The following is a 16396-nucleotide window of genomic DNA, read 5'->3' as shown; positions in this document are numbered from 1 at the left end:
CAACAATTTTTTATGATGGTTACAAGGTTGATCAAGTAACGGGCCCCACACAATTAAGATATAGAAAATAATATAAAATATAAAGTCATACTGAAAACAAATGTTTGAAATGTATTAAGTAGGTCTTGAGAGATTATGAAAATATTTAAGATTCTGGGGATGAAGAATAGTTTTTTAATCATAACATAAAATCATTTTGCACTCAGACTAGTAATGAAACAGACTCAATATTTTCACAAATATTTAGAAAAATATTTTATGAAAAATATATTATTTTGTGTACAAAATATTGTAATTTTACTAAAAGTCTTCCAAATTTTGTGAAGATACACATGCTGTATTAACAGTTATGGTGCAAATACTTAACATGTACAAATGTGTAGACAAACTTGTGTATATCATACCCAGCCTATTGTGAAAAGTTAAATATTTTCTTTTGAAACTAAGAAGCTAAAACTTAGATAATATAAAAAAGTTGATTTATAAACTATATTTTAATGTCAAGCTTACTGATATACATTGATAATAAAAAGTTTAATCAAATTTTGAATGTAACAACATAAAGTTGTGACATGTACATTTTCTATGCATAGGGTTATTACAAAAATAATTATAGAAATTAGTGTTTCCAATTTTACACCAGAGTAATAAAAACCTACCATTATGATTTATTATTAATTCAGGCTGTTCAACTTAATTGATGTGTGTCATGAATCTCAACATAATAAATTATTCAGAATTACATTTGCTTGTGGTTAAGTACAAAGCTATCAACTGGGTTGTATGTGCTCTGCTTATTGCAGGTATATAAACCAGAGTTGTAGCATTAAAAGTTTTAGCCAACTTACATGTGAAATATCAATTAGTTTATTGTAATTTATTAATATTATCAATTAGCAAATTCAAGTGACTGACCACCCAGCCCTACACAAAATAAAATTAATTAAATAAGCAAATACAAAAACCTTATATTTAGTTTTATTTAAAAGTATTTTCATTCTAATTTTTGAAAATGTCTTTTATTTCTTCATAAGATACTTAGAAGTCATCACAAAATGTTGCTTCTTTACAATTTACTTAGTTTTTAGTAAACATAGAATGGACTGATAAAAATTATAAATAGAAACATTTTAAATTAATTTTGTTTACAAAAAAAAAGTCCATTTTAGTGATATTTTTAACATTTTCAAATTGTAAGTGAAGTAACTATCTGAATAAACTGTAAAAAAATTTGTATAAAATGACTATACAAACAGTACACACAGCCACATACATCATTAACACAAACATACAAATACAAACTATTAAACATACCTGCAAAAAACCCTGAACTTGGTTAATAATATTTCGAAACACAAATTCTTCTTTATCTGATTCAAACCAACCTAACTTTATTATTTTAGAAAAGAGTTGCACTAATGCTTGCATCACGTAGCTTGAAAGTTTTGGTCGTGTCGCTAAGTAACGTAAGATGTAATTTCCTGGGAGAAAAAGAAATTCAAATTGTATATACCTGATCATCACACTAGGTAAAGGTATTCATCAAGAATTTAACACTACAAAGAAATTAAAGAGCTATACACAAATCAGGATTATTATCATTATAAACAGAAACTTAAACCACGAAGCCCAGCCCTCTATTCATAATAAACTACTGAATGTACAATGTTAGCAATTGTTACTTGGAAGATTGCCCATATTACTAGATTGCAGGCTACAGTTTTTACATATGTACCTATTTTTTTAAAACTTAACACACTAAAAATCCCCAAATTATCTTGTATCTTCATGTAAATAATTCTGAATGAAATTTTTTTTGTAATTTTATATTTACTAATAAAGCTGAGACAATTAACTTGACTAATTTAACTGATTAAATATAAGCAATTATTATATTTTTTATGTCTATACAATAACTAATACCGTATTTTCCTCCTAATAAGCCGAATTTCTGGCCCTAAATTTTGGACCTGATTTTTGGGGGTCGGCTTATTGGCCGATCACTCCTTTCGGAAATTTCTTCTTCTTAGGAAATGTTTTTGTTTTGAAAATTACCATAGGCGGTAATTTTGTCCCATCAGCAAAGCACGTCAAGACTACAGTGAAATGTTGTTTCTGGAATTTCATTGGTTACCTAATTACAGTGAGTGGAGCCAATAACGAATGACATATTGATTCCATCTCTGTCTCAATACGACACGTTCTGCTTTACTACAGAACGCCAATGATCACACACAACATGCATGCTGACGCTGAAACGAGACTAAGAAATCATTTTGAAGAAACTTTTCACTTCTTAAAATGGCTTCGGCTTATTGGGCGGTAATAAGCAAAAACCCTCATTTTCAGAGCTGAAAATTGGCCTCGGCTTATTCGGCGATTTGGCTTATTAACCGGAAAATACGGTAAATCATAACTATATGATTAAATAAATGAAGGCCACTAAAATAATAATCAAAATTGCTGTTTCCAATTACAGTAGAACACTTCTAAAGCAGCCACCTATGGGACTGAGACAAACTGGCCTTATTAGAGGAGGCCACTGTACATAATTAGGGATTATGTAAACAAAAAAAGGAACTGTGACTGAATGCTTTCAAGGGGTTACTGAATCTGAGGAGTGGCCTCTTAGAGGGGTTCCACTTTATTTCTATTATCTAAGTAATAAAAATACTACCATTATGATTTCTCATTATTTCTGATAAAAGCAAAGTTGTTCAGTTTAATGAATTTCTGTCATGACTCAACTGAACAAAGTTTTTTATTTAATGATACTTCCAGTTATTACAATCATTCAAATCAAATTATTTAATTGATTAAAGATCCAAACAACTGTTTATAAAATTCAACTTATCACCTGCTCTAATTATTAAGCTTACATTAGTCGTTCAACTTTTAAGCACATAACATAACAGGTGTTAATGAAAAATAATTTCTATTGCACTTAAAGAATTTCATTATTAGGTATTGGTATTTAGCAAAATTTATATTCAATGTAATCTCACACACAAACACAAAAACAACTCATTTCTAGGTAGACTGTTTTATCAGGTAGCAAAACCATTCGTGTATACTGGGAAATGATATAAAATTTTGGCTGAATTTGCTAGGTTATTGAATAAACATTTCTGGAAAAGAAAATTTGGTTCATATTTATTAATACAAGTTTTAATGATTTCAACATCACTTTTAGCTTATTAAATTTAATGTTAATTTTTATACAGAAATATCACTTTATTTATTTATATACTTTGAATGAATTAAACAGTGAAGCAACAACAGATTTTAGTCTTACTTAATTAAACACTCAAACCTTTAACTGGCACGTGTTTTAATCAAAGTTTACCAAATGTTCATGTCTATCGATATTAACTGAAGGTTACAACTGGAGTCTTACATGTAATATTACAAATTTTCATAATTGGCAATATAATTCATGTATAAATACAAAAGATATAATTTTCCGAAATGAAAATATATTTCTGATAGGTCCTTCCCTTCGCTCACAAGAGTAGCTTTCCTTGTTTTGTGTTGCCCTCTATTTGTGAACTTTCTGAATGCATGCTACAGCTTTCAACCCTACTTCTGTTGGAATCCAAAGTTCCAACACATCTCTTAGGTAAATCAAATCATTATGGGTCACTTCTCCGCCAATAGCATAGCAATACTATCATGTGACTCTCTCTATGCACCACCACTGAACTATCACTTCAATATTTGGCAGAAAATATAAGCACCAGAAACATGTGGGAAGGAAGAGTAAGAAGTACCTATCTGAAATAAATTCTCATTTAGGAAAATTATAGCTTCAGTCTGTATACCCCCTTCCCTCACCCCCTGCTCATAAGATTACCTTGAATCCCATAATGAATTGAAGGAGGGAACCCAGTGTGAGGGAAGCACAGACATATCCCCTTGAAGCATCTGAAAGACACTCCTGAATTAAGAGGAACAGATTAAAAGACCTAAAGAAGGGCACCACATTATATCTAAGCCAGGTATCTCTGCCATAATTAGGGATAAGGTGGAGTAGACCAGGCTTGGTAGAACAAGAAAAAAAGCATATCTGCATGTGAGAGAATGGTGTAACAATGAGACATAAAACAAATAGAATCACTCAATCCCATAATGGAAGATGGGTACGAAGTGTCAAAAAGGCGTAGTGTGATTAGGGCACAACGGATATCACTCATCTAGCCAACTACATTCAAAATTTCACTTGCTGTGTACTGACATCCTCAAAAGGGTAGGATGAAGACCTACAATAACTTCACCCCAAGTCATAAAGTCCACATGAAATCTATCTTAAGACTTCAGAAACACACATAGTAGCTTAATTCCAGAGAACTAAGAATGGGCCATCCTTAATCTGAAGGAAGGCCACCATAAGCACTTGACTCCTTCAACCGTGAATAAGCCCAAAATGACTCAAGTTGTCAACAACCTTATAATGAGGAAAATTTCAATAAGAAGCAGAAACATGCCACAAAGACCTCCTGTGACCCACTACACAGAAGAGCAAACAAGAGGGGAAGATGGACAACCTAAAAGCTGTATGAAGACTTATGTGATTGGTTCACTCAATTACCAAAACTTCTCTTGCTGAGTACTAACATCCACGTGAGAGTAGGAGAAGAGCAGCCAATCAGAGTGGTGAACTGCATGTAGGCATCTCAACTGTAGGAAAAACCACCCATTCAGAAACTCTTATTCCCTTCTACACCAGCAGAACATCATTGCCCTACTCTGAACTGAATGGCTATAGATATGTTTGTGGAACTGATCCAGTAGCTTGTCTCCATGGTCAACCACTCCAGCAGTTTGTAACTGGTAAGTGGCAAGGAGTCCTGTATTCCAGTGCAACAAGGAAGGGGGGGGGTGCATTTGGGAGTCTGAGAGACTGCAACACCCAAGACAATGCAATAGGTGACCATAAACCCTATTTTGAAAAGCAGACCCCTGATTCATTCAGCTGAGGCATGACATGGATGGGTAGCAATCCCCTTCTGCTCTACCCATGTTGCTCATGGGTGGTGCAGTCTGGTACAGGCATATTATGATACAAGTATCATGAAGAATTTATACTTGAGTGAATTTGTAAAATAACCCCATTTTAAGGGTGACTATATCCAGCCATGAAAATATGTGAACATGGCCTGTAGTGCAGATTTGATGGAAATATGTCTGTAAATGGCTAAGTGAAACACATTCAGATGGCAGACAGAATACCTGGTCAGGCACCAGAGTGAGATCCAAAGTGAATCTCAAGCAGACCCCTGAAAGAAAAGAAAGCATTAGCAAATACTCATCTCATGTCACAGGTATGCTAAAGTTAAGAGAAGAGACACAAGTAATAGGCAATACCCTGAGGAAGCAAAAACAGTGATGTGGTGTAGGTAGTGGGAAATGAATGTCTGAAAAGTCTTCAACATGGCCTGTACTAAAATTTCTGACAGTAGCCTACAAAAATGAAAGGCAAGGGAAAGGGGAAGGTGATGCGAGAAAAACAAGAAAGAAGTCACACGAGGTAGAAGACAAGAAGGAATAAGCCACCTGAATTAAACAGTAAACCCAAGTGGCTAGGTTAACTGGGGAAAAAATCATGGGAAAAGGAAGATTGCAAAGTGATAAACAGGTAAGAATTAGGATCCCCGAAGGAAGCTGAGCATAGTAATATAACAATGGAGAGCAGAGACAGGGCAGATGAGTCCATCCAGATCAGGAGAATGGCAGAACTGAAAAATTGAAGATAGACAGACAGAAGAAAAAAGATATAGGAATGGTACAAAGACCTGGTAATGTTGAGGATGAAATTAGCCAAACTACAATAGTCCTAGTTTGGGAGGAGGAAAATTACACTACCAAAGAGAGAAGAAACAGTAAATGCAGAAAAAGGGGCAAACAGAGGTAGAGTGAGTGCAGAAAGGACAAAAGTAACATTCCAGACACCTTGGTTGCCTGATGAAGCTTGAAAGAACAGATCAACATGGTAAAAACAGAGGAAGCAAGGACTTTGCAGAATTGGAAAAAAAAACAGAAGGTATGGAATAATACCGCTCTAAACCCAAAAATCAAAATGACCAATGAACTCCTTTCAAAGAGTCCTATAAGACACTTGAAGATACAGGTAACTGGTAAGTGAGAAGCCCAGAAATCCAAAGTCAATACTCAAAAAAAAAAATGCCTAACTTATATGAATGGATGGCCAAAGAAGGGCAAATGTAACAGGCTAAATATGAAGCTACTATGCAAGAGAAACCAGAATATCTAGCCATGGACCTGACAAAAATAACGTGAGATGATGGAGGATAGACAGCAAGAGATGGCAGTCTCCTGATGATGGAGGATAGACAGCAAGAGATGGCATGCTGGTGACTAGTTTGATGTAGCAGTTTGGTAAGAAAAGAGAAGGATCCCTGCAGTTGAAGCAACTAAGGGAACTAAGGTTTAGTAGCTAGAAAGGAGTCACCAGAATGACCATGCAAGGAGAATGGATGAAGAAGATTCCCGAAAGAAGAAAATGGATAGGAGGACAAACATGAAGGAAGCAATGAGACCAATCAAGGCTGAAGGCATCAACAGCCAAGAGTGAAAGAAAGGGAACTGTGGACTAAAACCAAGATAACTGGGATTGAGGCCAATGACAAAGGCATCCATAGGGGGCAAACCCAGATATAAACAGAACTGAGCAATGAGTCCAAGAGAATATTGCAATGCAGCTCATAAAAGAATGAAAGAGAAGTGAACCCCATGCATAGGACCACAGGTAAAGACAACACTGCTGCTGAAAGTGGAAGAAAAGTTGGGTAAATGTTCACAGAAACCCTACAGGATTCCCATGAAAAACCTCAAAAAGAGAGGCCAATGCTGAAAGACAGGACAGAGGTAGGATGAATAGGAAAGTGTTGGGATCCATCCACTCCAATAAGTAAAGTGAACTCACAAATGACCTGAAAACTGCAGAAGACTGGTATTTTAATGTCATCACCAAACAGGATTGCAAAAGCACAGAATGAATCTGAATAGCAGGGAATGTAGAAACAAAATTACAAGAGCAAGAAATAAAACACCACATACGTGCAATGTTAGATCAAGGAAAAACCAACAAGAACTGAACTGAACCGAAGGTGTATGAAGACACAGTGAATTCAGCAGGGGTGGGGATCAAAATTATTATAATCAGCATTTGCCTGCAAAATGTTTGAAAAGTACAGGAAGAATATGGACACAAACATATGAAATCCCCCAATGGGTCACACCTACACCTGTGGCAGGAACATGCACCAAAAGTGGTAACAGAAACTTCAGAATTCATGTATGATATGAAACCAGCAAAATTAAAACCAAAACGAGTAAATCAAAAGCTTTTGAAGAAAGGTGAAATAAAGTTGAACAAAGAGGCTTTGAATTAAGTTAATGGGAATGAAAGTAAAAAAAGTTAAATAACGTCTAGAGAAATAACTGTTTAAAAGATAGATGTCTGCACTCGAGAACTGCCAAATGAGAACCCAGTGGTGGTGCACAGAATCACATTCATCAAATGATAGTAGTCAGTGATGTCGAGAAAACCCACTTGTAGAGAAATATATATGCAAAAGCGGCTCGTTTGGGTTGAGAAAATATTTGACGAGCCGAACAACGTTTTTCAGTCAAAAAAGGTTGAAACGTTGTTCGCTCTTTTACGTAAAATATTTTCTCAACTCAAACAAGCCGTTTTTGCATATATAAATGACAGTAGTGTTCTCCTATTGGTGGAGAGGTGATGCATAGTGACTTGCATGACGAGATACGTGTTGGAATTTGATTCCAACAGAGGGAGGGTTGAAGGTTTATGGCATACATTCAGAAAAAGTTTGCAAATAGAGGGCAGCACAAAATGAGAAAAGTTAATCTTGTGGGAAAAGGGAGAGTACCCTATTGGAAAATGTATTGGTATCCTTTATCAGTTTAAATTAAAATTGTCAGTATGCACATACAGTCATTCTCCATAAAAAAAAATATATATATATTATGGATTTAAGAAAAGCACACTAACTGATCTCTAGTCTTTGTTGAAGAGTAAGAGAACATGGTGTCCTAGACACCATTTTGGTCAATGTTGTGGCTGCTAGAAGCTGTGCATATGATGACTGAAAAAAAAAAAAAAGAAACTTGATTATACTTTTACAGTAGTTTTGTATAACACAATATTAACAAAACATTATGATTTATTCTATGTAAGTGAAAACCACATTTAATATTTAACATAAAACCAACAGTTTAGGCCAATGTGAAAAAGTATATGTGAAATAAGATATAAATTTCACCAAAGCTTTCCTTCAGTACAACTTCTTTTCATGTACTTATTAAGAAGTCAACAAACAAGAATGTTATTACAGTACATGAAGCAAACAAGACTTACAGCATGCTTTCCATATAAGGTATACCCTGTTCTTTCTTTAATGTTATCTTTATTGAAATATAGGTTAGAAGGTGCATTTTTTATTAAACTTCTATTACAGAGATTGTTTTATAATGTTAGTTGAGTTTAGGACTAACTAAAAGCTCCTAAATTGGGTGAAACTTGCAAGGTGTTATAAAGTTTCGAGCCAAACATATTGCTAACATCAACAATACCCAACTGATGAATCAATGTATTCTAATATTTATAAGTAAATAAACATGGTATATTTAGTGGTCTTTATTCACAAACAGATTGATATTTTAATAATGATCTAGATAGGCAGCTTGTTGAAGTCAAATGTCAATGTACATCCAATATGTTAAATACTGTATGCAATAAAAATTATGATAAAGCATATACCATTTCAGTTAAAAATACATGACAGATAGGCTTTATTAAAAGTAAACAGACAGGTAATTTCTAAAATGATTCCACTGAATTATTGTCAAGTGTTGGTGAAATGAACTTTCAGTTGATGCCACTTTAGAATTTTGTATTTCATACATGTTCTCTGGGCATACTGAGTTTAATTTTAGAGAAATTAAGCTAAAAAAGCATGGTTTTAACTGAAATTTCTTTTCTGAGTTTTTCTATTTCTTAAAGTTTTTTTTAATTTTTCACTTCTACACTTAAGCCATTGATTGATTCCACTTACTACCTGTTAACTGCAATGAAGTGATTTTACTTTTTCTACTAAATGCAGTAATCATGTAGCATTAAAGATAAAAGAATTACTGATGTTGCAAAAATGTCTAATCAGAACCAGAAAGGCATAAATATTCATATGGCTTCCAAAAAAATTCACAGTTTAATTCTGGTATTAACACATGAAATTTATCAAGTTTTTTAAACCCTTAAAGGGTTAAGTCACCAGGGAAAACATTTGAAGTTAAAAGAACAGCTCAAAACATTTTGAATCTCAAAGATAAGACATTAGGGAAGGTTTATCAAAATCTGGGCACCAGGTAGACATGGAAAAAGAAACAAGTGATTTAATGTGTGAGAATTTTTAGTGAATTTTTTTCATTGGAAAAAAAAAGGACTTTCTTTTATACAATATTTGTAATATATTTAAATATTAGAAAACAGAGTGGTAAAGCAACTGAATTTGCAATAAGTATTGTCAAAGTTAATGTAATTCTACAAAGACTTTTAGATTTCTGATTGTCAAATAATAAACATGGTTATCCATTGCCAAGACAGGGTTGAGATGGTAAGTACTGTTTCCATGGGCTTTAATACTTCTATATTGCATAGAAAAGACTGCATGATGGATTTAACTTCAAAGTATTTTAAACATAATATTTCACAATAAAAGCACAATTTAAAAATGTCACAAATTTTCTTGAGCTAAACTACTGCTATGACACCCAGGATTAATGGATGGCCCCTAAATTTTGGAGATATTTGGCAATCCATGCTTATTGCATCTTGAGTGTTTCATTTCAAGATGCTATTATAATTAATCATGCAAAGGATGAAATGTTTTTGTTGGCTTTTCAAAGCGGAGAAATAAGAGTTGTCTCATAATAAATTATAATAATAAATCAATTATAGCAACATAAGTTACCTTCAAACTAGCCTGAAACTGTTAAAACATAGACTTACTTCTCCTCTTTCTAATAGCAGTTGACATTTTGTCAAACAATCAGGAGAGTTTGTAAAAGTCAAAAGTGCCTTTTCAGCTTCATTTCTTTGGGTTGCTCCAGTTGCTTCATACAGTTGCTTACACAGAAGCTCCAACTGGGCCAGCTCCTGTTAAATCATAATGTTTATAATCTATTAACACCATTATTTTCATTGTAATCTTAATGTGGTTTCTTCAATATGAAATACTGTAATATCAGTGACACCTATAAAGATCATAAATTTAAAATCAACATGAAAAACCATATCTTAATCAATTTCTAGTTTATACACAAATTGAAAAATACCAAGCACTTCAATCCAGCTAAAATTTTAAAGGGCATCACTGAATGCAATATGTGTTGGGTGATTTTACTCAACCAAGTAGAAATTTCAATGGGAAAAGATTAAATATACAAGTTAATAATAGAAAATTTCTATCCATGCTTAAAAAATGCATTTAAGACACTGTGGATAAATTACCCAAAAAGCTTGAATACTGATGAAATAAAGCTAAGAATACTTTAAAAAGTGTTTCTACAACTAATATACTAGAAAGTGCTTAAGATACAAAGAGAAAGAATTAAACACAAATCCATACTTTGCTCATTTAAGACCTTTCAAACTGAACCTTACAACATAAGAGTTCATGTGAAGGTTTTAGTATCAACCCAAATATGCTTAATTTTCTCTTTATTAACTACAGTATAAAAATTTCTTATTAGAGCTTTAGTCACTACTAAGAACAAGTGCCATATGTGTAAAATTAGTATAGTGGATGGAATCATTTTGTTACAACCAAACATGTGATAAAAAAAGGAAACCAATAAATGTTTACAAAAACCATCTGATAAAGTAAGCAGCAAGAGATTTTTTAAAAAAACTACATAAAGTGTAAGGAACTTGTGAGTTTAGTGACTAGGTTATGGCAAGTTTTCTTCTGTTTTTATGAGAAAAGATGTTGGCAAAAATTATTATAACAAACCTAAGGAAAAAACTGCAACTGATCTGAATCATATAGGTATTAATCCTTTGGTGGTAAAATGAAAGGCTGTAAAATCAAACACACATAAAACATTTGTACCAGACAATGCTTTCCCTAGGGTTTCTTAAGTCAATAGACAGTGAACAAATAACTGGGGATGAGAAAGTTGCTGACGTTACTCCTATTTTTATGTGGAAGAAGGAAATGGTGTAAATATGACATATTTAAAACTTTCAGAAAGCTTCTGATAAAGTGCCACAAAAAAAGATTAGCTCAAAATATCATATCAGTCATAAAAGTAGATAAATCAATTAACTGGACTGTAGGTGGCTGGGTAAGAAAAGACAAAAGTTGTTAGTAAAAGCATCCAGTCAAACTGAACCCTTGTTAGTAGTGGAGTCCCTCAGAGGTCAGTTCTTAAGTCTTTGTATTTCTTATTTACATTAAAGGCTTCTTACACAGGCATAATTAGTAAGTTACTAAAGTTCATAGACAATGTGAAGTTATTTAATGTTTGCAGTTATATTAGAATGTTGATGTAGTACAGAATGGCTTGGATAAATAAGTTATGACAAACACCTGGCAAATTTCCTTTAAGTACAGAAATGGCAAAGTAATGGATCTGAGAGATCATAATTGGGATCCCAAATTTAAAGTATATGGAAACCCACTCACAAGTTTAACTGATGAAAAGGATCCTGGTGAACAAATCAATCAAGCCGTTGCTCTGTTGTAAGTAGTAATGGTCATAGAATGTTACAATATATTTATAAATACACTAATTACACATCAAAAAAAGGTTTGGTTTGTTTTGAATTTCATGCAAAGCTACACGATGGCTATCTGCACTAACCCTCCCTAATTTAGTAGTGTAAGACTAGAGGGAAGACAGATAGTCATCACCACCCACTGCCAACTTCTCTGTTATATGCATATTTGGAATTATCAAAAACAGTATTAATTGGAAACCCTAATTTTTTATTAGCCTGTAATTTTCATGAATATTAATCAATTATTTTGTGTAGCAATAATCAATGTTTATATGCAATCCATTATATTGAGTAATCAAGTTAACTGCCCAACTCTAGCTACCGGAATGATTCTGAAAATGAAAAGATTAATATCTCTATCTGCCTTCTGAGAAATGAAGAGTAGGAAATTATCTTAACTCGGTCTAGAAAATCATATATAATGGATTGTTAGGATAAAGGCTTTGGAATTTTTGCCAGCTTCTTACAAAAACAAGTTTACAAGTTGAATATAGCAGGCTGGACTCCAGTTGAGACACTTCTATTTTTCTAACAGGCTGGTTGGCTTATGGAATGTAATGCCACCAATAGTAATAGCGACTGGCATTTTACAATTTTTAATGGGAGAATAAATGTTTTCTTGATAAATAAGAAAAAAGGTAATTTCAATTTCCATCTTATCAGTGCTGCATGTACAAGCACAGTCTTGAAGGTTGGATAGTTTTATGTTCTCCCACCTAACATAAGACTACACTTCCGAAGCAAATGGTTTATGTCAATATTACAAAAAACGCAGGACGTAGTTGTAATACTACTATTAATACAAAATTCCTTAATATGGTCTCAGAATACAAAGGCACTTATGACCTATAGCAGTGAGTCTTAAACTTTTTTAGACAGTATCCCCCCTTCTTGTCTATAGTACTTGACACCATCCATCAAAACACATGTATAGATGTGCTGAATTAAAACAACATGTGTAATGAAAGATGCAGTAATTATCTTTCCTGTAAACTTTTTCATGCCTCCATTCATCATACAGTTTCAAAAACACCAAACCTCATCATGATACAAGAATACCTCAGACTCCTTTTTGCATCAATAATTTTTACATCACAGAACAAGTTATGGGTTATTAACCTGCAGCATAATTTCTGAAATAAGAGGCTTTTATGCCACTGAAGAAGAAATTTCCATCTGTCAAAAGTGCTTGGGTTATAAGTTTTCTATTCACTGCTATACAATATACTGATATCAGTACTCATAAACTGTGTGCTAATGACAACTTCCAATAACATACTTCAGTAACTCCTAAGCACTGAAGACCATTGAAAATATTTGCAGTAGTATGGCATAAATTTCTATTTCTACTTGTATATTGTAGAAAACTGGGATTCTGCTTCAGGCATGTAGCTGGATGTTTTATTTTGATTAAACCATTTCTCATTGGCATTTTGTCCGTACAAGTTTGGGACTGAGTTGCGTAGAAAGGTTGTTTGGATTTTTGAATAAAAAAAACATGCACATCAACATTTTTCTATGACAAACCTTTAATCAATAATGTAAGCACCATTTTGCTCAGTGTCTTTTTGCCATCTATCAAACAGTTTGTTAATCCCATTGCTTTGGAAGTTCCCTTTTTCTCATTGAAGAACTTTGACACATCCAGTTTGATTTCTTTCAAATTTTTTAATGTTTTCTCATTAAGAGAGTTCTGCAGAGAGGGAAACAGATGGTAATCCACTGCTATGTGTTTTTCATATAGCAAAGCCACATCAGGATATCTACTGTGTCCACTGAGGGGAATTGAAACCCTGATTTTAGCATTGTAAATGAGTAAACTTACTGCTATCCCAATGGAGGATAGTAATCCATGGGTGCAAGGTCCAGCAAATATGGTGGATAAATAAGAACATCCTAATCAAACTGCATTAATTTTTCCCATGTTTGCAAAGATGCATGTGGTCTTGCATTTTCACGATGGAAAACTACACCTTCCTAGAGACCAGTGAGAGATGTTTTTTTATTCCAATACTGCACTTAACTGGTAAAGTTGTCAGCAATATTGATCAGTGTCATCACCACCCACTGCCAACTCTTGAGCTACTCTTTTTTACCATCGAATAGTGGGATTGACTGTTGCATTATAATGCCCCCACAGCTGAAAGAGTGAGCATGTTTGATGTGATAGGGATTTGAACCCACAACCCTAAGATTACGAGATGAGTGCCTTAACCACATGGCCATGTCAGGCCATCAGAAGAATTTGCTTCTAATATCATGGGGACTGTCAGTTGGGAGAAGTTCTTAAGAGTTCCATCATTTTGAAGCTGTTAAAGGTGTACTTGTAATAATTATAGAGCATGCTTTGTGTGACTGGGATTTGAATCATGACCCTCAGGTTATGAGTTGAGTGTCTAACCACCTGGCCATGCTGGACCTTTTATTGTTCGTTTTAGAAATTCATGGATTAATATCCAACATCCATTGTCAACTTTTGGGTTATTGTAACCAAACAGTGAGAACTGACTGTTATTCTTATAACACAGCACACAACCCCAAGCGTGCAGCATGTTTCTTGTGTTTTACAATACATAAATGAAGGATCTTCAGATTTAGACACAGTACAACATGCTCGCCACTATTGATGACATGACCAGGATCAGACAACAAAGTACAAATACTGGAATTGGGTCAAAATTATAGTTAAGACAATCTCGGTATCTGTAACTAGTTACAAATAATTACAACTTTTGTCACACTATAATGCAAGCTTTTATTTTTCTGTTCATTACTCCTTTCCAGTTTTAATCTAAACATAACCAAAATTAGCTTATGGTGAGCTGCAGCATGTTAGTGAAGCTTACTGATTAAAGCAGTTATTATAATTGTGCTCCATGACATGATTTTGTTTAAGTTTGGTTTCCTATGTTATTATTACTTTCTGCTCTGACTTACCAATTACAATGCCATATATATTTGCAAAATTGAATGTTTCAAGTTTTTTATTCTTAAAATATGACTATAATACTTAAAAATTCAAGATGAAATGAAATATAATCGTTCTATTCTGAAATCTCGTGACAAAAGCACGAATTTACCTGTGCAATGTATATAAGGTACAGAGGAGTTGGTCCTAACGAATTTGAATCTATCTCAGTAACACTAACAACTTATAAACTGCATTATCGTCGTCTGAAATCAAGACAATACTTAATATTTTGAGTACGTTCAAAAATTGTGACAATCAAAATTAAAAACACAAGTTTTTCTTTTCCATTTTTATTTTGATTATTATGAAAAAAATGATTATCCAAGAGATTACTATACTATTACTAGCAATATTAAATTCAAACAACAGTTTCAAAATTCGTACCTGTTCATCCGCCATTTTTATTTTCCCCACTACAGACAATTATTCTTTTACGCGTGCGCACTAAAGCTTTTGATGAAATTGCGACATCTTTTATCAAAGAAATATATTTTTTTAAACAGAAAGTTTCAGAATGAGGTATCAACGCTTGACCCACCTCATGGAACTATTTTCCGATTTTTAGAGCTATACGCCCTCAAGCTTATCTAGGAACCACTGGAAGGCAAAGAAAAAATAGTTTAATAATATTGGCAATACAAGTGTAAAATCATATAAGAGTTGAGTAGTAGGGGAAAATATGTCTCCCTGTATGCTTTTGAAATCTTAATTCAGGCGTTGAATTCGTCAGATGACTGGAATAATTAGATTACTTGTTCTTTAATGCTGACCTTAATTGATCATTAGAACCAGTGAAATGTAAGATAAAAGCTAGAAGAAAAGTAAGAACAAAAAAAAGAATTTAATAAGTGGTATGAAAAGAGCTAACGAATGTAAAACGATTTCTTTCAAGATATGGAAGAGACGTAGAGAAACAACAAAGTGACATAAATATTAACATAAAACAAAAAACCAGTTAGCATATTATGAGCTGTAACTGCTGTCTGATTAGATCAGTGAAAGGTTTTTAAATGTATAATTGTAAGTATCAGGTTTTCCCATTAGTAATGTTTGTTTGTTTTTTGAATTTCGCGCAAAGCTACACGAGGGCTATCTGCGTTAGCCGTCCCTGCTTTAGTAGTGTAAGACTAGAGGGAAGGCAGCTAGTCATTACGACCCACCGCCAACTCTTGAGCTACTCTTTTACCAACGAATAGTGGTATTGACCGTCACATTATAACGCCCCAACAACTGAAAGGGCGAGCATGTTTGGTGTGACGGGGATGTGAACCCGCGACCCTCAGATTACGAGTCGCACGCCTTAACCCACCTGGCCATGCCGGGCCGTCCCATTAGTAATGTCGTTTGTAACACGAAGATTTAAAAGGAGAGGAAAGAACTCAAATAACAACTTTAACTAATTATGTATCTTCCATAACTTTCAATAATAATCTATCAACGTCTCAAAAGATTTTCAGTACCACGCTTATAAAAGAAATGTGTTTTTTTAAACATAACAGGTGCAAAGGCTATTTCTAAACTCATCCATGGAAGTAAACTGTTTTTCATTCAGATGATGTTGCAAGCTTCTGAAAAGATGGTAATCTGAAGGAGCAAGATCA

At 33.7% G+C, this 16396-nt stretch overlaps 1 protein-coding gene across 3 annotated transcripts in view; it reads right to left on the bottom strand.

The window, feature by feature from the left end:
- Positions 1 to 15358, bottom strand: part of Ranbp16 (Ran-binding protein 16) — a 63711-nt gene extending 48353 nt beyond the window's left edge. For 2 of the 3 annotated variants that reach the window (XR_013030932.1, XM_076512398.1), the window contains exons 1-4: positions 15180 to 15358; positions 10052 to 10198; positions 8036 to 8129; positions 1315 to 1481 (exon numbers count right to left, since the gene is read on the bottom strand). Coding sequence is in view for 2 of the 3 variants with exons in the window: in XM_076512398.1 (XP_076368513.1) it covers positions 1315 to 1481; positions 8036 to 8129; positions 10052 to 10198; positions 15180 to 15194 (423 nt within the window). In the remaining variant the exon portion in view is untranslated. Of the gene's footprint in view, positions 1 to 1314; positions 1482 to 8035; positions 8130 to 10051; positions 10199 to 14904; positions 15007 to 15179 lie in introns of those variants that run through there. The other variant, XM_076512399.1, reaches the window with a different exon arrangement.
- Positions 15359 to 16396: the final 1038 nt, after the last annotated feature.

The sequence above is a fragment of the Tachypleus tridentatus genome, chromosome 7 (genome assembly GCF_004210375.1).
Source record: "Tachypleus tridentatus isolate NWPU-2018 chromosome 7, ASM421037v1, whole genome shotgun sequence".
NCBI lineage: Eukaryota > Metazoa > Arthropoda > Merostomata > Xiphosura > Limulidae > Tachypleus > Tachypleus tridentatus.
This window is presented reverse-complemented; position numbering and strand designations above follow the sequence as displayed.